The sequence below is a fragment of the Schistocerca serialis genome, chromosome 6 (genome assembly GCF_023864345.2).
Source record: "Schistocerca serialis cubense isolate TAMUIC-IGC-003099 chromosome 6, iqSchSeri2.2, whole genome shotgun sequence".
NCBI lineage: Eukaryota > Metazoa > Arthropoda > Insecta > Orthoptera > Acrididae > Schistocerca > Schistocerca serialis.
Window position 1 is genome coordinate 555,253,849 of NC_064643.1, and position 23,222 is coordinate 555,277,070.

General features: G+C 44.6%; 1 protein-coding gene across 1 annotated transcript in view; it reads right to left on the bottom strand.

Annotated features, from left to right (window-relative positions):
- The window catches only part of LOC126483684 (guanine nucleotide-binding protein G(o) subunit alpha), a 563,590-nt gene that overhangs the window by 34,775 nt on the left and 505,593 nt on the right, over window positions 1–23,222 (bottom strand). Inside the window, exon 6 of the mRNA XM_050106766.1 lies at window positions 446–575. Coding sequence (XP_049962723.1) covers window positions 446–575 — 130 coding nt within the window. The remainder of the gene's footprint in view (window positions 1–445; window positions 576–23,222) is intronic.

Sequence of the window (23,222 nt, forward strand, 5' to 3'; positions counted from 1 at the left end):
CAACCTTTCTAAAGCTGCCCAGGTCGACTGTTGGTGGTGTGATATATGAAGGAAGCTAATAGAAGACCAGGCAGACCTCATGTACCAACGGACAAAGATCGTCGAGCACTGGAGAGGGTGATTGTGAGAAACTTCGAAGTTGCCATAAGCAATCCACCCAGCCATTCATCACCAGATATTCAGACACTTCTTTGAAATGTGCTTAGCAGAGTACAAGGCGTCATAAATGCGAAAGATGGATACATCACATATTAATGTCCATTAGTAGACCAGATACTTTTTTTCAGATAGTGTACACCAGTTGCTGCTGCCTTTAACGAAGCGATAACGGAACGTTCACTAGACAGCTAAAGTATCTTTTGCTCGGTCTGTCCAAGAACTGGGGTTGTAAACGTACAACAAAAATGACGAGACGGAATGCCCATCAGTCACAAACAGTACTCACCGTGGTTTCGTCTTCGTGGAGCACCTGGTCGTACTCGGACATGGCCACGCAGAAGATGATCGCCGTCACGTCCTCGAAACAGTGTATCCACTTCTTTCGCTCCGAACGCTGCCCGCCTACGTCGAACAGTCTGCAAACAGCAATCCACAGTCTCTCAATACTTGCTCAGTTACAGTGGTCTTTACATCATTTCTATTCGTTCGAAAAAACTACACGAAAGTAGAGCCTGTCAATGCGCGTTCACACTTCCACACCACACGTAGTAGTGATGGGGAGCTCGTGAATGAGTCATTCAAATGAACGCTTCACTCCTGTGAAGTGTGAACTAACCATTCCATTTCAATGAACTGGTACTTCAAACTCTTCACAGATAGCACAAAAATGGTTCAAATGGCTCTGAGCACTATGGGACTTAACATCTATGGTCATCAGTCCCCTAGAACTGAGAACTACTTAAACCTAACTAACGTAAGGACAGCACACAACACCCAGCCATCACGAGGCAGAGAAAATCCCTGACCCCGCCGGGAATCGAACCCGGGCGTGGGAAGCGAGAACGCTACCGCACGACCACACTCCACACTTTTTTCTAGTTCACTCACTCTCTTCCCCTCTCCCTCACCCACGTCACTCCTCCTCCCATCACTTCACTCCTCCCTGTCCTGCCTGTCGACGAATCACGCGGTGTTAGTGGGGAACGATAGGTTAAGACTGGTGGAGGAGCTGAGGGGTGAGGAGAAGGCAGCGTCAGCTGCTACCTGCAGTGCTGACATCATTACCCGTGACTATTTGTGCAGTTAAACTTCGCGTCTACGGGTAGCCTACCGTTGGCAGCGCTTGAAGACAAATGAATATTAAAGATACAAACGAAGTGGCTATCTGTGTGAGCACGCACAGCAAACATGAAAATAAAAGGTTTGTTAATAACACTGAAAGAGGGATTTTACCTGAAATCGTGCCAGTGACTACAGGTGACAGTTTACGTTTTGAATCTAGTGGGTTATTATTGTCAACAAAAATAAAATCTACAGGAAAACTTCTGAATAATTATTTAACGTAGGTATATAGACTTTGTGACAGTGTTAAACATACTCATTCTATTTTGGATTAAATTTTAAAAGGAACATAAAATTGGACTGCATTTCGTTGGTAGCCCTATTTTTCAGTTCATGAATACAACAAATAATGTTTCATTTGGCAGATAAAGACTTTTTTGGGCGCTTCATGAGAAAATGTCGAGCAAGATTAAATGTAGTACCTTCTTTATATGTGACAGCCTTCTCTATTTATCTTTCCTTTGTCCCCCTTTTTTTTCTTTATTGTCATTTTGAAACCTGTATACAGGCAGGCCTGCAGCAGCATACTACGCCGCTCTTTGGCCGCTGAGAAACACAAAAGATAGAAATGAAGACAATTAGAGAAAAAAGATGGTGGACATATAAACGGAGCCAAACACTTTTTAAAATACAAGGTGCCGTTCACGGGCGTAAAGTCCAAGATAAAATTGTTCAGACACTTGGACACAGATAGAAACGCCCTTTGTCCACTTCGACCTTGCTGTATTTAAGATAACTCAGACGCTGTAACAGCGTAAAACGTTGCGTGCACGTTACTCCATAGTTCTGCCATCTGTTGGTAAAACTGTGAAGTATTACGAAGCTTTATTGTACGAGCGAGGCGAAGCGAGCGTAGCAGCGGCTGAGCGGCGAACTGGGCAACTTCGCTAGGCTTCCGTACTTCACGAATGAACTACTTCATTTGAACGCTTCACGGCAAAGAGTGAAATGAATGAAGTAGTTCACGGGAGTGAACGAGTTCGACCCACCTCTAACACGTAGACCTGGAATGTTTGCGTATGCGGTTGCGTTTGTGCAGTCAGATGGGGCTGTGTGGATGACAAAAATGTACGTGTTCGTTTACTTCCGCTAAAATCCGATATTACACTATCATACTTCTTTGTCGAAGTCGATGTGTCAAATATTTATGCCAAAGAAATTTGATGGTGTAATAGGAAACTTTGTCAATTTCGCCTGTCGTCAAATAAATACGCCGTAGATTTGATCATTAAAAGTCGTTCGTCTTCAGCTCGCTGCAATGTGAAAGGCAGCCGTGTGGAGCGCTGGCGTCGCTACATCTATTTGACTTCTCCGTAAACATGCCTTCAAAATTGGTGCCTTATTTTGACTCTTTTTGTTTTTTTGTTTTAATAAACTTGCTTCGACTACGGGAGAGGGAGGGGGGGGGGGGGAGGTGGTGAGCAAGGGGCACAGTGCATGCTATTAATTGCGTGTTGATGGGCATGTGGATTACGCTGCAGGTGACATATGTCCACAATCAGAGCTACAACCGTCCACCTCTACATCTGGAAACATCCACGCAGCTTTGCAGCAAGACGGAATAGAGCATGTGGTCACACTTTGAAATAAGAAATTCTTTCCTAGCTTTGCATTCTATTTTGTCTATTTTTGAACTCTGGATCCACAAGTTAAAAAGCGCTTCATTTGTTTCGTACTCTTTATTAATTTTGTAGTTGTTGGAACACAGATTCCATTAATTAAACTATTCAAAAATAAAAATAGTTCTCATTGCCCATATAGTGTACTAAACATTTGATTACCTTTACATATTCTACCTTCACAGCTTTAGAAATCACTTCACACTTTTATGGAATTATTTTGGTTAAGGTGCAATGTGATATTCGAGCGCTGTGTTGTAAACAGTCGGCCGCTGTGGCCGAGCGGTTGTAGGCGCTTCAGTCCGGAACCGCGCGATTGCTACGCTCGCAGGTTCGAATCCTGCCTCGGGCATGGATGTGTGTGATGTCTATAGACATCGACACCATGTCGTAATATATCCAATTGTAAGCAGCGGACATAGTAGTTCCGAAAGCGAGAACATACATGTCCAGACGTCAAGTTTCAAAATACGAGCGTCATTCGGTTCAAATGGCTCTAAGCACTCTGGGACTTAACACCTGAGGTCGTCAGTCCCCTAGACGTAGAACTACTGAAATCTAACTAACCTAAGGACATCACACACATCCATGCCCGAGGCTGGATTCCAACCTGCGACCGCAACAGCCGCGTGGTTCGGGACTGAAGCGCCTACAACCGCTCGGCCACCGCGGCCCGTCATTCGGAAAGAACGTTTTTTACTACAGAAATTTTTATTTCATGTAATTAAACAAAACTGTATTTTACGCACAATTAGTTACCCAAACTACTTTTCTACTTTAATCCTGTCCAAACTTAGGCACTTGTGCCATTTTACCAGGTTTTCCATGCCTTCTGCATACATAGTTGCCGCTAAGTTGTTCAACCACTGATTTACGGCTTCTTTAAGCTCATCATCACTTCCGTAGCGTTGTCCATTTAAAAAATCTTTCAATTTGGCGAAAAGTAATAATCCCATTTTCCACTAAAAGTGATAAAGCATGTCTTGTCACTCTCGCTGCACGCGGACGTGAATTATTGTGAAGGAGGATGACGCCACCGGTTACCATTCCGCGTCCCTTGTTTATAATGGTGTGACGAAGTCATTGAAGCGTCTCGATTGGTTCAAATGGCTCTGAGCACTATGGGACTCAACTGCTGTGGTCATAAGTCCCCTAGAACTTAGAACTACTTAAACCTAACTAACCTAAGGACATCACACACATCCATGCCCGAGGCAGGATTCGAACCTGCGACCGTAGCGGTCGTGCGGTTCCAGACTGTACTGCCTTTAACCGCTCGGCCACTCCGACCGGCGAAGCGTCTCGCAGTAGGCCGCAGTAGACCTCTAAGCATGTAGTCGATGAGCAGAACACTCTTACGATCCGAAAACACCGTAGCCAATAATCTTTCTGATGCTCAAAATTTGTTTTGCTTTTTTCGGTTTCGTTGGGATTGTGAATGGTGCCATTCCATTGATTGGCGCTTTGTTTCCGGTGTGAAATGTGATCTCCAAGTCTCATCACTAGTGACAATGTGATTGAAAAATACGTCACCGTCATTTTCATAGTGACTGAGAAATATCAGCGCAGCTTCCATTCGTTTGGTTTTGTGTTCTTCTGACGAAATTCGAGGAAAACACCTGTCACAAACTATTTTATATCCCAAACCTACAAAAAAATGGTTCAAATGGCTCTGAGCACTATGGGACTTAACATCTGAGATCATCAGTCCCCTAGAACTTAGAACTACCTAACTAATCTAAGGATCACACACATCCATGCCCGAGGCAGGATTCGAACCTGAGACCTTAGCGGTGTGTAGCCGGCCGGAGTGGCCGAGCATTTCTAGGCGCTACAGTCTGGAACCGCGCTGCTACTACGGTCGCAGGTTCGAATCCTGCCTCGGGCATGGATGTGTGTGATGTTCTTAGGTTAGTTAGGTTTAAGTAGGGGACTGATGACCTCAAAAGTTAAGTCCCATAGTGCTCAGAGCCATTTGATTTGAACCTTAGCGGTCGCGCGGTTCCAGACTGAAGCGCCTAGACAGCTCGGCCACACCGGCCGGCTCTTCCTTATTTCCCAGTCGCTAAATGATGTGCTGCTTTTTCCAGTATATTGTGCAAATGTAATTAAACTAAATATCCCGCATCCCCGCTAATGCAAATGCGTAATAACAAACTTCGATCCTGTGAAGGCAAGGAGCAAAACAAGGTTATATGGTCATAAGGGCGGAAATGCGTTCCAAGGGAGGTACACCCACTTGAAAGTGGAGACAGAAAAGTCTTTCAATAGTAACCATGCTATCAACGCCAGGCAGGCGGCCCACCTGCAAGGGATACGCCAGACGACTGTATCCATGTCATGCGCCACTATCCGTACCACGCGCAATGCGTGTGGGTTTTATTACCTACGGACTCGTCTCCACGGCGATAATTTTGCGGCTGGTTCGTCGCACAGGTCACCACAGTCTTGACCTTTGTGTTATCCATCCTACTCAGAGAAGAGGCTATTTCTACCAGGGACAGAATCGTCGACCTTCACAGTACCCACATGTAGTCTACGGGGACTCCCCATGGTGTGGTGCCAGCGAAACATGAGCTCTGTTCAGCTGCTTTGTGTGGGCGGGGGTCATTGGCGAACGTCTCGTGGGACCAGCCTTCCTTCCACAGCACGTCACAGGCGAGGCTTGTCCGCACTACCTGCGGGTGGCCGTGACTCCCCTACTGCAAAACATGCCTTTGGTAGTACGACTGGTAATGTGGTTACTAGGTGATGGTGGCACTGTTCAGTGCTCCCTTGAGTGTGGAGCTTAAACACTAGTGCAGGCAAGACACTCCCATTTGCCCAGTGTGTTCTCATGTGTCCTTACAGTCACTGGAAAAAAAAAACTGATGATTTCTCAAACTGGGGAACAATCAAGAATAGGGTGCCGCAAGGTTCGGTCTTGGGTTCTCCGCTGTTCTTAATATATATTAATGGCTTGACATTCTATATTCACGAAGGTGCAAAACTGGTACTTTTTGCCGATGATACAAGTATAGCTATCACACCCAACAGACAAGAATTAACTGGTGAAATTGTAAACGATGTTTTTCAGGAAATCATTAAGTGGTCCTCTGCAAATGGGCTCACATTAAACTTTGACAAAACACAGTATATACAGTTCCACACAGTAAATGAAATGACACAATCAATAGACCTCGATCAGAAATCGGTAGCTAAGGTAGAGTATTCAAAATTTCTAGGTGTATGCATTGATGAGGGGTTGAACTGGAAAAAACACACTGAAGATCTGGTGAAACGTTTGAGTTCAGCTACTTATGCTATTAGGGTCATTGCAAATTTTGGCGATATGCATCTCAGTAAATTAGCTTACCACGCCTATTTTCATTCTCTGCTTTCGTATGGCGTCATATTCTGGGGTAACTCATCATTAAGTAAAAGAATGTTCATTGCACAAAAGCGTGTAATCAGAATAATTGCTGGAGCTCATCCAAGATCATCCTGCAGACACTTATTTAAAGAGCTAGAGATCTTCACTGTAGCCTCACTATATATATATATATATATATATATATATATATATATATGAAATTTGTTATTAACAATCCGAACGAATTCAAAAGTAATAGCAGTGTACATGGCTACAACACTAAGAGAAATGATGATCTTCACTACTCACTGTTAAATCTAACTTTGGCTCAGAAGGGAGTAAATTATGCTGCCACAAAAGTCTTTGGTCAATTACCTAATATCATCAAAAGTCTGACAGATAGCCATATAGCATTTAAAAGGAAATTAAAAGAATTTCTTAATGGCAACTCCTTCTACTCGTTAGATGAATTTTTGGATATAGTAAGTGGGTAATTTCCCCAAACCCCACAAAAAAATTAAAAATATTAAGTGTCATGCAATATTTTGTGTAATGTAATATCTTGTATAGACACCTTTTATTAACCTGACACGTTCCACATCATTACGAATTGTTGTATTCATGATCTATGGAACAAGTACTAGTCTAATCTAATCTAATCTGAAACCTACACTGTCAAAGGTCTTTTATCCCCACCTTCAAGAGGGTGTTCGTCCTTTGGTATGCACTTCCGGCCACATGTTCATATGATGTTTTCAGCTCGTTATCCTCCAGCGACAGTGCCCTGCAGTTTGTCTCCAATAAACAAAACCATGCAGTACATAGTGTTCAATATAGCAGAGTCGTATTCGTGTAATCGAATATCCTTAAAGACGAGAAATGAATTGTAACCTGATGCGTTTATGTTCAAAAGATATTGATTAAGAGTATATCTGCATGCTTGGCAGGTATCTCCTGATGATTTGCACCGACTGCAGTTGTTTCGAGTTTCTTAGCGGATTTCAAACTCATTTTAATACAATCAAAACCAGGCACGATTTTTACACTCTGGACATCCTTTTGTCCTTTTCCTATCGTCGTTTCTATGCTTCACGTGCACCTCCATTAGTGGTATCCGTAGAACACGATGGTTTTTGCTTCTTCAGTACTGGTACAGTGCAAAAATGGTTCAAATGGCTCTAAGCACTATGGGGCTTAACATCTGAGGTCATCTGTCCCCTAGACTTAGATCAACTTAAACTAACTAACCTAAGGACATCACACACATCCATGCCCGAGGCAGGATTCGAGCCGGCGACACTATTGATTTGTTATGAACTATCTTCTCTTTCGTATGCAGGTAATGTAAAGCAATCCAAAAAGTTTCCTTGCTTTTGTGAACTTCCTTATAACCTACTAATTTTAACATTTTCTTGAGTTTATATACGGCCATATCAATTACTGCGAAAAGGAGCTACGTTTTTCCATTTCAATCTAGTAAGCACAAAAGTATATCTGTGCTTTCTGTGAAATTGAAGTCCGAAACAAAGAACTGAAAAGATTTTCGTCAGATATGCTTAACTTTCAGACATTTATAGAGTCGTAACATAATCAAAGTTTGGTTAATATTTCACCTACCTCATAAATAGCTGAAGTTCTAAAGACACTATGAGAGAATGGAAATGGTAAACATTGTCTCACATGCCTGAAACGTATAACTAACCATCCTAAAATGAGCACTTGTTTTTCATAACATTACTCCCTCTCAGCATCATTTGTAAAACGAAACAGGGATATTCCGAGAGTATACTTTTTAATGCTGCTATAATTATAACGCAACAATAGCCTCCGAAATACAGCTTCCTTTGAACGTGCATCCGTACACACAACACACGATCGTTTCTCAGTGTGTTCATGCAGGCTAGCCGCTTGGCAGCGCTGCAGTACCCAGGTTTCGCGACAACTGGGTTCTGATACGGCTGCCGACTAACAAGGGGGCTGTGCCTACTGATCATCACCGTTTTCGTCAAAATTTATGTTACATGCACCGCTTGGCCAGAAATAAAAGTGACAGAAGTGGGATCTGCACACGGTCACGCGTTTAGAAGAAAAGCATTTTTGGCGCAGGCCGGGCGAGGCAGAGCTATTTATGCTAACCTAGGCAGCGTTTGGCCAGCGAAAAGACTTCGGAATAGTAACCCAGGGCTTAGGGGTCGAGTTACTATGTGGGAACTTCATTGTTTTAATTTTTTACGTCACTTACATTGCAAATAAACCAAAATAACGCTCCGTATATTATATTTACTAGTATTTACATAACTGTTATACTTAGCCTATGCAGACGACATCTGTTTACTCTCTAGGTCGGAAGAGGAGTTGGAGCAAATGACCAAAGCACTAAAGGAGGCTGCTAGCAAATTTGGGCTAAACATAAGATAGAGTACCTCGTTATGACGCGAGATCATTGTCAGACTGCTGGTCATCTACAATCACTGCAGGTTGGGGACCAGTCCTACAAGAGAGTGCATGAATTTAAATACCTAGGGACACTTTTCACTGAGAACTCGTCGTGTGAAGCAGAGATCAATGCTAGAATACAATCAGGAAACCGATCTTACCACAGCCTAGCACAACTGCTTCGGTCCAGATATTTCTCCAGACAGTTCAAGATTCGACTGTACAAAACCGAGATCGAGCCTGTTGTTCTATATGGATGCGAGACTTTGAGTATCCGGAAACAGGACTTTCATAAGCTCCTCGTTTTTGAGAGAAAAGTGCTTCGGAAAAGCGTCGGTCCGGTTCTTGATGCAGATACAGGGGAATGGAGGATCAGATACAACCAAGAGCTTGAGGAACTATACCAGTGGCCCAACATAGCAGGAACTGTCAAAGCCAAACGAATGCAGTGGGCCAGCCACGGGGCCCGGATAGAGGATCACAGATGGCCTTGGAAGCTCCTGGATTTCACACCTACAGGAAAGAGACCGCCAGGGAGACCCAAGAAGCGTTGGAGGGATGGACTCCATGAAGACTTAAACCAACTGTCAATAGATGTGGACGGATCGCGGATAGCAGCAATGGACAGAATACAGTGGAGGAGGAAACTTGTAGAAGTGTGCGGTCCACTGGGCCTGATCACGAAGCAGTAGTAGTACTTATATAAAGGCATGAAAGCTTCAGCAAAGGAAAATTTGGGAATTGCAAATAAATTAACAGGAAGGAATTACAAGGGGTACACGAGAATTTCGTGTATAAAATTAGATTCTTTCGTTATTTGACAGTTGATGGTTTACACGCGCTGGGTTGATATACGTCGTAAAAACAAGGGAAGCTATTGTAAACGTGCAACTCCAGAAGGCTGCTGGAAGGTCAGATTGACGAAGTCCTGTCCGCTTTAATTACTATACCTTTTTGAAACGTTATCGCAGACACAGTAACTACAATCCTTTCTTGGAAATTATTAGCAATCCCCAGATCTCTTTTGTCTTTTCTTTTAATGCCATTGGTGGAGGTATTAACAAATACAATGTACGGAGAATTATTTCGTTTTTTTTTGCAGTGTAAATAGAATAAAAACTTAAAATAAAAATACTTTCCCTATAGCCAATCGACTCGAGGACTCACGGATTACTGTTCTATCCTTTTTCCGCTGAACCAACCGCTGCCTGGTAAATTCGCTACCATTAATGGCTCATGCCTCTTCCAAACAATGACAAAAGCGCTATTTTTGTTAAACACTTTGCCTTCTGGAACTCCAACTTCTGTCACTTTTATTTCTGGCCAAGCCCTGCATATATCATAAATCTGGTCTAAATCGGTAGTAAGGAGGCGTGGTCCCCTTTTAAGACTGTCTTAGCAACCCTTGTAAGATTAGATGAATTTTATCCACAGTGGATGCTTTAAACTCCGTGACTGTTCCTTTATAGGGTGTAGAAAAATTCCCGCTACCAGTCACAGTAAAAGGTTATTTATTTGTCACATGACCTGTTTCGGGCTTGCGCCCGGCCTCAGGCGTTTATACATTCAAGTACATGTTTATATCGCTGGAGATCACTGTATAAACACAAAAAATTATTTGCTGGTGACTAAACAGATACATGTGGGGCAATTGTAAGATTGTCTCGGCAGTTCGATTTCTATCGGTAGACCTACTACGATCAGCCTCCGGACCGAGTATCTTGTTACAGTGAAACAGCCCCTGTTTACCGTTGCCAACTTTCCTTCCGTTCGGTCTGATACGTTAGTTAAGTCCCCGTCATCTCGCTTGCTTTTGTCTGAACGACACGGAGAGACATTTGGAGGGAACCGTACAGTCTCCTCACATTTGGCCAAATTTCTTCCATTCCGCACATTTGTATCTCGGGTTGTATTGACTGCATGTGTCGACTGTGGACAGCCAGCGGTGCTGTGCGCCGCCGCGGTTCTGGCTTAATTTGGCGCACCGGCGGCGCGTAGATCGCAATCTGCAGTGGGAGTCGATCGGCCGCCTGCCTTATCTGCTCGCCACATCTGCTGCTTGTTAGGCGAGCTCACCAGACTCCCGGCCCACACACAAACCATCTGGTCGCCGGTCCCACGGCGCCTCTAGGAACTCCGCCGTATGTCTTCAGCTTCCACGTCTGTCTCATGCAGCTATGTCATTACTGTGCGTCACTTTTAAATGTGCCGACGGCCTTAGCTCATTGAATACACCGATTCCTGTCAGATCGACGAAGTTATGCAATGTCGGGCGTGGCCGGTACTTGGATGGGAAGCCGCCCGGTTACGCCACGTGCTGTTGACTGCTTTCCCTTTGCATTTCTGGCAAATGGGAGTAGGTGTATGGTGTGAAGTTCCTGATCAACAGACTTTGCACCAATGTCCCGGGATAAATTCCAAACTTCTAAATAAATTCCAAACCTCTACGTCTGTCCTATCTGTCACCTCTACGTCTGTCCTATCTGTCCGTGGGATGGTTCAAAAATGGCTGCTGACGATTACAGTTTACAGTCACAGACAGGAAATACACTCCTGGAAATGGAAAAAAGAACACATTGACACCGGTGTGTCAGACCCACCATACGTGCTCCGGACACTGCGAGAGGGCTGTACAAGCAATGATCACACGCACGGCACAGCGGACACACCAGGAACCGCGGTGTTGGCCGTCGAATGGCGCTAGCTGCGCAGCATTTGTGCAGCGCCGCCGTCAGTGTCAGCCAGTTTGCCGTGGCATACGGAGCTCCATCGCAGTCTTTAACACTGGTAGCATGCCGCGACAGCGTGGACGTGAACCGTATGTGCAGCTGACGGACTTTGAGCGAGGGCGTATAGTGGGCATACGGGAGGCCGGGTGGACGTACCGCCGAATTGCTCAACACGTGGGGCGTGAGGTCTCCACAGTACATCGATGTTGTCGCCAGTGGTCGGCGGAAGGTGCACGTGCCCGTCGACCTGGGACCGGACCGCAGCGACGCACGGATGCACGCCAAGACCGCAGGATCCTACGCAGTGCCGTAGGGGACCGCACCGCCACTTCCCAGCAAATTAGGGACACTGTTGGTCCTGGGGTATCGGCGAGGACCATTCGCAACCGTCTCCATGAAGCTGGGCTACGGTCCCGGACACCGTTAGGCCGTCTTCCGCTCACGACCCAACAACGTGCAGCCCGCCTCCAGTGGTGTCGCGACAGGCGTGAATGGAGGGACGAATGGAGACGTGTCGTCTTCAGCGATGAGAGTCGCTTCTGCCTTGGTGCCAATGATGGTCGTATGCGTGTTTGGCGCCGTGCAGGTGAGCGCCACAATCAGGACTGCATACGACCGAGGCACACAGGGCCAACACCCGGCATCATGGTGTGGGGAGCGATCTCCTACACTGGCCGTACACCACTGGTGATCGTCGAGGGGACACTGAATAGTGCACGGTACATCCAAACCGTCATCGAACCCATCGTTCTACCATTCCTAGACCGGCAAGGGAACTTGCTGTTCCAACAGGACAATGCGCGCCCGCATGTATCCCGTGCCACCCAACGTGCTCTAGAAGGTGTAAGTCAACTACCCTGGCCAGCGAGATCTCCGGATCTGTCCCCCATTGAGCATGTTTGAGACTGGATGAAGCGTCGTCTCACACGGTCTGCACGTCCAGCACGAACGCTGGTCCAACTGAGGCGCCAGGTGGAAATGGCATGGCAAGCCGTTCTACAGGACTACATCCAGCATCTCTACGATCGTCTCCATGGGAGAATAGCAGCCTGCATTGCTGCGAAAGGTGGATATACACTGTACTAGTGCCGACATTGTGCATGCTCTGTTGCCTGTGTCTATGTGCCTGTGGTTCTGTCAGTGTGATCATGTGATGTATCTGACCCCAGGAATGTGTCAATAAAGTTTCCCCTTCCTGGGACAATGAATTCACGGTGTTCTTATTTCAATTTCCAGGAGTGTATTATGTTGATATTTGAAGTGCAAAAGATTTCACTGTCAATTTCTGGAAAATATACCGTGAACAAGTCAGAATTTTTTATATGACGTACACTGTTAAGGTCTTCTGGCTAATAAGCACAAGAACCATCGATAGATTTTGGAACTGAAGAAATTGCGCTGATTTTTAAAATAACTAATGGCTCGAGTTACCATATTACCAAAACAATGAAAATATATTTAATAAAGGTAATTGTCATAAATCCAGTTATCTGTTTCATGCCTTCTGCGAGCCAAGAAAATAATTCGTTGTTGGCGGTAGTATACTTTGGTTTTATTGGTGTAAACGCCCGTGACATCAACAATAAATGTAACTTACGGCTATTTCTAACAGTCTATGGATGTGTATTGAAATGTCCCTTCACTTTAGCGTTACAACAGAGATGTGGTAGTCGTTTTTGTCGTCATTCGCCTAGATGAGAGTAGAAAACCAACTATAAATCAAACACAGACTTGTTCGCCGAAGCGTCCCGGAACTACCTGGGATGAACCAAGTCAACTCTTTCCTCCCCAGATTAGCAGCATAGCGAGGAGATGTGATGACCTGTTGCCACACAGAAGGTTGGTGATGCTGGATATAAATGGAAAGGGATACTAATGTAACTGATGACAAATTCTAATGTAGATATTTGAAAACTGCGAAGAATTTTTAGTCGTCAGAATCGGTGGTAGACCAGGCTCGTTTGGTCCAGTTTTCATGTAAGGTGCATCACATGCTCCTTGACCGATGGGCGTTCTACAAAGCACTTTAGATGAAGTTTCTACATTTTTATAAAAGTTTTTGTACGATAATGTTTCACAGAGAGCATACCATAGTCTGAGCTTACTTAAGTCCTGCCACATCTTACCTGCGCAGTGAAAATTGTTTCCATTTGCTGTGACGTTTGTAGCCAATACTTGTCAATGAGAACGAATGTGTTACGATTACACCTAAACTAGCTCGTCACCTTGGCTTGAATGTCGGTTACATTGTGAAAGCGTTCACCCTTCATGAGAATTTCTGCACTTTCTCGTTTTGTGATAGGCTCGCCAACCGATATGATTTTTTCAAAAATAAAAATGGTTCAAATGGCTCTAAGCACTATGGGACTTAACATCTGAGGTCATCAGTCCCCTAGACTACTTAAATCTAACTAACCTAAGGAAATCACACACATCCATGCCCGAGGCAGGATTCGACCCTGCGACCGTAGCAGCAGCGCGGTTCCGGACTGAAGCGCCTAGAACCACTCGGCCACAGCGGCCGGCCTCCGTGGGATGGGGACGTTAAGCTGGGAGGCCCCTTTGGTGCTATTAGAGAGGAGTGGACTATGTGCCGGCAGCGTGTTTCACGCTCTCCCTTCTATCATCGTCATACAACGCAAACATGGCACAACAACACACCACACACTCGTTACAGTCATCTACAATTACCAGATACGCGTAACACGCGACTCTCACATCGCGAAGGAGAGTTCCCAGTGTGTGGGAAGGAAAGGAGAAACAATTTCAATTAGACGGCTGAACCTGCTTCTCAATGTCTCCCAGACAACTGTGCCATACGACTTTACTTTCAGTTTTTTTTTCAAATTTTTTCAGCTACTAAACGACAGTCCGGTTGAAGACCAAGCAAATAACCGATCGCCCTTAACCCTCAGGTGGTATTACGACGGCATGCTGATAAGTAATGCCTCCGAATTTCTTCATGAAAACTCTTACAGCTTTTTAAATAAAATAAACTTTATTACCATCCTACATCTTTATTTTTGATGTCTACACATTTATTTCTCAACATAGTCACCCGACGAAGACATTTCTCCCAACGAGAGACTTGTTTGTTGACACCGCCGCTGTAGGATGTTATATGAATGCGTGGTGTCTGTTCTTTTGGACATGTCCGAAAGAACAGACATCACGCATTCATACAATTGATTCGCCTCGGTGGGCAATGGATCCACCACATGCAGTACGGATGCACGATTACGTCCAACCTCCTGTGGGAATCTCGAAGCAGAGAGCATGGAGGATATGGACAGTCGCTACGTGGGAAAGTGGGTCGGCCGAGAGGTCACGCAGTTGTGTCCCGGGTGGTGCAGAGGTTAACGCAACTGCGTAGTAAGCAGGAGACCCCGGGTTCGAATTAAAGTCTTGCACACATTTTCATTCGTCGCCGCTGATGCCGCGCTAAGTCTTGAACAGCTGTATCAATAATGGCTTCCCTTTTCTTTCCTTTCTTTCCTCCCCTGGCGGTCAACGGCTCGAAGAAACCATTCCCTGGTATTCAACGTCAGTCACATTCGGTGATGGTACTAACAAATCTCTCCTCTATCCTATCATCTTTTTATATTCTTCTCAAAAAACAACAAAATTTTATTTATATTTCAACCTTAAATTATTGTTATTTTGAAAAGTGTCATTTTTTTTGTAAATGTTGTAGATAAAACAAAAGAAAATAAAACTGTAAAAAGATGAAAACCGAAAATTGTAAGATGTACGACCTGTTTTAAACATCTGGTAACAAGTCTATAATTTGGCAATAAATAAATAAATAAAATAAAATTCTCCCTCCACCTTCTTCAATTTACATAACTGTAGAATGTGTGACTTTGTTGACGGAGCCACAACCTTACCCTCTGATTGCAAAGCTTCATCACTACCAAAGTGAAATCCTCGAAGTTCTTTTAAGTTTTGAAAACGGATGGAGATCGGATGGAGCCAAGTTGAGTTTAGCACCAACATTTGCTTCATTGCATTCACGAACAACTTACCTTGCACATTATTAATGCCAATACAATCATCATCGTTTACAACTTTCATTCTTGTGTGGATTTCGATTGCATGCATGTTACTACGATTAGAAACTTGATTACAGCACGCTTGTTCTCACGCACAGACATAATTGCGTTACAAACCACCATGATACTCGCTGCAATTTGAAGCCCTCTAGAGGCAGAGGGTTGCAACTTAAGTTTGCGAAGCGTTAAAGTCGACTGACTAATATGCATGACATGTAATACATTGGACATACTCGAGAGAACAGACACCACCGAGATATATGCAATCGTGCTCATAAACTGAGGCTAATTGCAGAATGTGGTGCCACACAACGTGGCACTACACAAAACTGACGCTAATAGCATAGGCACATAGGGAACACAAACGACACAGATCTGTAATTATACGGTATTGGTGATAAGTTGAGAAAACAGTCCCGAAACACATGTGCTACGAAACGCCACTGTTTCCTGGGCATGTACCCCGACATCAGTATGGGATATGATCACCATGCACACGTACACAGGCCGCACAACGGGTTGACATACTCTGGATCAGGTGGTCGAGCAGCTGCTGGGGTATAGCCTCCCATTCTTGCACCAGTGCCTGTAGGAGCTCCTGAAGTGTCGTTGGGGTGCAGCGATACGTCGACCGAGAGCATCCCAGACGTGTTCGGTGGGGTTTAGGTCTGGAGAACAGGCAGGCCACTCCATTTGCCTGATATCTTCTGTTTCAAGGTACTCCCCCACGACGGCAGCTCAGTGGGGCCGTGCGTTATTGTCCAACAGGAGGAAGGTGAGACCCACTGCACCCCTGAAAAGGCGGACATACTGGTGCAAAATGACGTCCCGATACACCTGACCTGTTTCAGTTCCTCCGTCAAAGACATGCAGGGGTGTATGTGCACCAATCATAATCCCACCCCAAACCATCAAACCACGACCTCCGTACAGGTCCCTTTCAAGGACATTAAGTGGTTGGTATCTGGTTCCTGGTTCACACCAGATGAAAACCCGACGAGAATCACAGTTCAGACTATACCTGGACTCGTCCGTGAACATAACCTGGAACAACTGTTCCAATGACCATGTACTGTGTTCTTGACAACAGGCTTCACGGACTCTCCTGTGATCAGGGGTCAGTGGAATGCACCTTCCAGGTCTCCGGGCGAATAAACTATGTCTGTTCAGTCGTCTGTAGACTGTGTGTCTGGAGACACCTGTTCCAGTGGCTGCGGTAAGGTCCCGAGCAAGGCTACCTGCAGTACTCCGTGGCCGTCTGCGTGCACTGACGGTGAGATATCGGTCTTCTTGTAGTTTGTACACTGTTGACGTCCCGTACTGTAGCACCTGGACAAGTTTCCTGTCTGCTGGAATCGTTGCCACAATCTTGAGAGCACACTTTGTGGCTACGACCTGCAGTGTCTGATCAGCCTCCAGACGTCCTAGTATTCTACCCCTCATAACGTCATGAATACGTGTTCTTTGAGCCATTTTGAACACACAGTCACCATTAGCACGTCTGTAAACGTCTGCACACTTATTCGCTGCAACGTACTCTGACATGCACCAACACACCTCTGCGTATGTGGACTGCTGCCAGCGCCACCGTGCGACGACCGCAGGTCAAATGTACCACATGGTCATATCCCGAGGTGATTTAAAGCCGCAAACCGCCCACCAGAGCGTTGTTTCACCAAGTATCAGCATTATCCTTATTTTATGAGCATGAATGTAGAAGAAAAGTTCCAGTGATTATATGTCCGGAAGCCAATACCTGTTGAAATGATAATCTGTCCTCTCATTGCCATCTCTCTGTTACGTAGCAGTAGACGCTATAGGCAGAAGTGGTTAGCAAGTATCGTGACACATCCTTCACCCCTTCGTCGTAGTGATTTATGCACTATTTCAAATAAATCTGGTCCATCTGGATTGCGCCACATGCATTAGTTACACGGTTCTGTAACATCCGCACGTTGCCGACGGTTTGGACACTGTTGCCTTTAAATGGCCCCTTAGCCAGAAATCCAAACGACTGAGAGCCCCTGTGAACGGGAGGCCATGCTGCCGGACCTCCCACAACAGTCCATCGCCCATGAAACGTTGCGGTTATATAGTGCCGCACAACCAGTAGAAAGTGGGATGGTGCACCGTAGCACATTAACCACAGTTGTTATCTGCCTGCAAGGTTAACGTCCTCCAGTAGCGCTGGTAATTAACGCGCAGAAACCGGCTATATAGAGCACGTTTTAATCTGGTAAAGTGTGTAGTCATGAGTTAGTCATCTACACGGATAGTTGTTTGTTTGTTTTGTTTTAGGGCGCAAAAACAACTAGGCCCATACGCGCCCAGTACACCGATAGTGAAACAATGTTGATGCTTCACCTCCATGACCAGTGGAAGATTTGCATCTGCCCACACCTGCGCACTGTGGTAATTTACTATGGCATATCTTGTTAATCCTGCCTACACAACCTAGCACTACACATTATTCGTCACAAGTCTATATCTCTAAGGGCTTTGAAATCATCATAGGAATTTTTCTTCTAGTTTTGACCAATACTAGCTCCTGCAGAAGTAAGTGACACTTTCTTTGTACCCTGTACAAGAGAAACTATCGTGATAAGCTTGAGCATATTTGAGTCTTCCATGGTGATTCTCGTATTTTAATTGCTGTCTGTGCTCTGGTGCTCAGTGTAGCCCAATTTTAACATTTTTTGACTTCCTGCTGCTGTGGGTAGATGGTATGGTGAGGAAAGTGCGGAAAACTGTATCCGATATTTAGACTGATGGCGTCCTGTACTGGACGAATGCTCGTGGTACTCACGGCAATTCATTTTTGAGGCAATTCGGTGCGTGATGATGATACTACAAGGTGTTTCACAATGTTTTGACTATTTCAAGCCGCCTGTAGTGGCCGCACGGTTTGAGGCGCCATGTCACGGATTGCGCAGCCCCTTCCACCGGAGGTTCGAGTCCTCCCTCGGACATGGGTATGTGTGTTGGTCTTAGCATAAGTTAGTTTGAGTTAGTTTAAGTAGTGTGGAAGTCTAGAGACCGATGACGTCAACATTTAAGTCCCTTAGGAATTCATATACATTTGAACATTTGAAGGAACACCGCGAAGGAATTATCCGAATGGGACGGAAATCGGGAAATGTGATGTACGTATATAGACAAACAAATGAGCAAAATTTGAGAAAAACAGGATGATTTATTCAAGAGAGAGAGAGCTTAAGAAATTGAGCAAATTAATAACGCATTGGTCCACTTCAGACTCTCATGCAAGCAATTATTGATTCACAAGCTGCGACATTGTCGCGAATAAAACAGTGACCCGTATATACAATAAGTTTCGAATAACATACAAACTAATCGAGAAACATAGTTGAACATTTTACACAAGGTACAATATTTATTCAAGTTTACTTACGAAGTACTACATACGACAAATGACGACCAATCGCGATTTCACAATACTCGAGGCGTTTCACCCAGTTTTTGAAAACATCTTTCGTAACTGCTGGAGGAATTCTGGAAATTTCATAGTGAAAATAATTTAACTATTGGAAGCTTCTCGGCCGGTCGGAGTTCACTTTCACCTTCAAATAACCTCATAGGGAAGTCTAGCACGGTTAAATCAGGCGAGCGAGGCGGCCATTCGACACAAGAGCGTTTGGATGATAATGGGAAATTCCTCGGTACTCATTTTGACAGGAGGCTGAGGGACTTGGTGTGGTTCTGGAGGGGCTGTAACGAGGAAAAGTCTGGACCCCTGAGCAGCACTGAACGTGGGACCTGCAGAGCCAAAGTCTACTGTTTTATCCGCGAGACCATTACGGCCACAATGAAAATGTTACGGGAATAAGTTAAACAATAGCTCAAAAAAATTGCACATGGCTGTCCTACATACAATCGGCTTCTTCAAAATACACTCTGAAACAAAAAAGGACGCACCGCGAAGGAATTATCCGAATGGGACGGAAATCGGGAAATGTGATGTACATATACAGGGTGTTACAAAAAGGTACGGCCAAACTTTCAGGAAACATTCCTCACACACAAATAAAGAAAAGATGTTATATGGAAATGTGTCCGGAAACGCGTAATTTCCACGTTAGAGCTCATTTTAGTTTCGTCAGTATGTACTGTACTTCCTCGATTCACCGCCAGTTGGCCCAATTGAAGGAAGGTAATGTTGACTTCGGTGCTTTTGTTGTCATGCGACTCATTGCTCTACAGTACTAGCATCAAGCACATCAGTACGTAGCATCAACAGGTTAGTGTTCATCACGAACGTGGTTTTGCAGTCAGTGCAATGTTTACAAATGCGGAGTTGGCAGATGCCCACTTAATGTATGGATTAGCACGGGGCAATAGCCGTGGCGCGGTACGTTTGTATCGAGACAGATTTCCAGAACGAAGGTGTCCCGGCAGGAAGACGTTCGAAGCAATTGATCGGCGTCTTAGGGAGCACGGAACATTCCAGCCTATGACTCGCGACTGGGGAAGACCTAGAACGACGAGGACACCTGCAATGGACGAGGCAATTCTTCGTGCAGTTGACGATAACCCTAATGTCAGCGTCAGAGAAGTTGCCGCTGTACAAGGTAACGTTGACCACGTCACTGTATGGAGAGTGCTACGGGAGAACCAGTTGTTTCCGTACCATGTACATCGTGTGCAGGCACTATCAGCAACTGATTGGCCTCCACGAGTACACTTCTGCGAATGGTTGATCCAACAATGTGTCAATCCTCATTTCAGTGCAAATGTTCTCTTTACGGATGAGGTTACATTCCAACGTGATCAAATTGTACATTTTCACAATCAACATGTGTGGGCTGACAAGAATCCGCACGCAATTGTGCAATCACGTCATCCACAGAGATTTTCTGTGAACGTTTGGGCAGGCATTGTTGGTGATGTCTTGATTGGGCCCCATGTTCTTCCACTTACGCTCAATGGAGCACGTTATCATGATTTCATACGGGATACTCTACCTGTGCTGCTAGAACATGTGCCTTTACAATTACGACACAACATGTGGTTCATGCACGATGGAGCTCCTGCACATGTCAGTCGAAGTGTTCGTACGCTTCTCAACAACAGATTCGGTGACCGATGGATTGGTAGAGGCGGACCAATTCCATGGCCTCCACGCTCTCCTGACCTCAACCATCTTGACTTTCATTTATGGGGGCATTTGAAAGCTCTTGTCTACGCAACCCCGGTACCAAATGTAGAGACTCTTCGTGCTCGTATTGTGGACGGCTGTGATACAATACGCCATTCTCCAGGGCTGCATCAGCGCATCAGGGATTCCATGCGACGGAGGGTGGATGCATGTATCCTCGCTAACGGAGCACATTTTGAACATTTCCTGTAACAAAGTGTTTGAAGTCACGCTGGTACTTTCTGTTGCTGTGTGTTTCCATTCCATAATCAATGTGATTTGAAGAGAAGTAATAAAATGAGCTCTAACATGGAAAGTAAGCGTTTCCGGACACATAACATATTTTCTTTCTTTATGTGTGAGGAATGTTTCCTGAAAGATTGGCTGTACCTTTTTGTAACACCCTGTATAGACAAACAAATGAGCACAATTTGAGAAAAACAGGATGATTTATTCAAGAGAGAGAGAGCTTAAGAAATTGAGCAAATCAATAACGCATTGGTCCACTTCAGACTCTCATGCAAGCAATTATTGATTCACAAGCTGCGACATTGTAGCGAATAAAACAGTGACCCGTATATACAATAAGTTTCCTTTAATTTACGTCTATGGTCTCAAACTTTTTGTTAACAGATTGGTTTCGGTCTATAATGACCATCATCAGATTTGTTTCATAAAAACAAAGTCCTAATGTACTGCAGCCATAGTGTTTTTATAAAACAGATCTGATGATGGTAATCTGTTGACAAAAAGTTTGTAACCATAGACGTAAATTGCAGGAAACTTACTGTTATTGATTGATAGAGTTGTTGGAAGTCCTCCTGACGGATTCGTGCAACATTCAGCTCAGTTCGCGAGTCAGATCGTCAAAATCCCGAGATGGTTAGAGAGCTCTGCCAGAAGTGCTCCAAACGTTCTTAGTTGGGGAACTTGCTAGCCAAGGTACGGTTTAGAAAGCACGAAGACAAGCATTAAAGATTCTGACCGTGTACGGGTGGGCGTTATCTTGAGAAATGTAAACTCAGGATGGCTTGCCATGAAGGGCAGCAAAACGGGGCGTAGAATATCGTCGACGTAGCGTTATGTTGAAAGGGTGCTGCAGTTGACAATCAAAGGAGTCTTGGCATGAAAAGGAATGACACTCCAAACCGTCACTCCCCGTTGTCGGGCCATATGGCGAGCGACAGTTAGGTTGGTATCCCACCGCTGTACGGACAGTCGTAGACACATCTTCAGCCTGGAATCTGCTTGATTGGTATCGAATTGTCTTTAGTGATGAGTCCTGCTTCGACGTCTCATTTTGTTGCTCTCCACGCCAAGCCAACCTAGGCTCACATTTCAGAAAGACAAGATTTCAGAAAGATAAGATTAAAACTGAAGAAACTGCGAAAAGGTGGGAATTTAAGGAGATGGGACCTGGATAAACTGAAAGAACCAGAGGTTGTACACAGTTTCAGGGAGAGCATAAGGGAACAATTGACAGGAATGGGGGAAAGAAATACAGTAGAAGAAGAATGGGTAGCTTTGAGGAATGAAATAGTGAAGGCAGCAGAGGATCAAGTAGGTAAAAAGACGAGGGCTAGTAGAAATCCTTGCGTAACAGAACAGATACTGAATTTAATTTATGAAAGGAGAAAATACAAAAGTGCAGTAAGTGAAGCAGGTAAAAAGGAATACAAACATCTCAAAAATGAGATCGACAGGAAGTGCAAAATAGCTAAGCAGGGATGGCTCGAAAACAAATGTAAAGATGTAGAGGCTTATCTCACGAGGGGTAAGATAGATACTGCCTACAGGAAAATTAAAGAGACCTTTGGAGAAAAGAGAACCACTTGCATGAATATCAAGAACTCGGATGGAAACCCAGTTCTAAGCAAAGAAGGGAAAGTAGAAAGGTGGAAGGAGTATATAGAGGTCTATACAGGGGAGATGTTCTTGAGGACAATATCATGGAAATGGAAGAGGATGTAGATGAAGATGAAATGGGAGATATGATACTGCGTGAAGAGTTTGACAGAGCAGTGAAAGACCTAAGTCGAAAGAAGGCCCCGGGAGTAGACAACATTCCATTAGAACTACTGACAGCCTTGGGAGAGCCAGTCCTGACAAAACTCTACCATCTGGTGAGCAAGATGTACGAGACAGGCGAAATTCCCTCAGATTTAAAGAAGAATATAATAATTCCAATTCCAAAGAAACAAGGTGTTGACAGATGTGAAAATTACCGAACTATCAGTTTAATAAGTCACAGCTGCAAGATACTAACACGAATTCTTCACAGACGAATGGAAAAACTGGTAGAAGCCGACCTCGGGGAAGATCAGTTTGGATTCCGTAGAAATGTTGGAACACGTGAGGCAATACTGACCCTACGACTTATCTTAGAAAATAGATTAAGAAAAGGCAAACTTACGTTTCTAGCATTTGTAGACTTAGAGAAAGCTTTTGACAATGTTGATTGGAATACTCTCTTTCAAATTCTGAAGGTGGCAGGGGTAAAATACAGGGAGCGAAAGGCTATTTACAATTTGTACAGAAAGCAGATGGCAGTTATAAGAGTCGAGGGGTATGAAAGGGAAGCAGTGGTTGGGAAGGGAG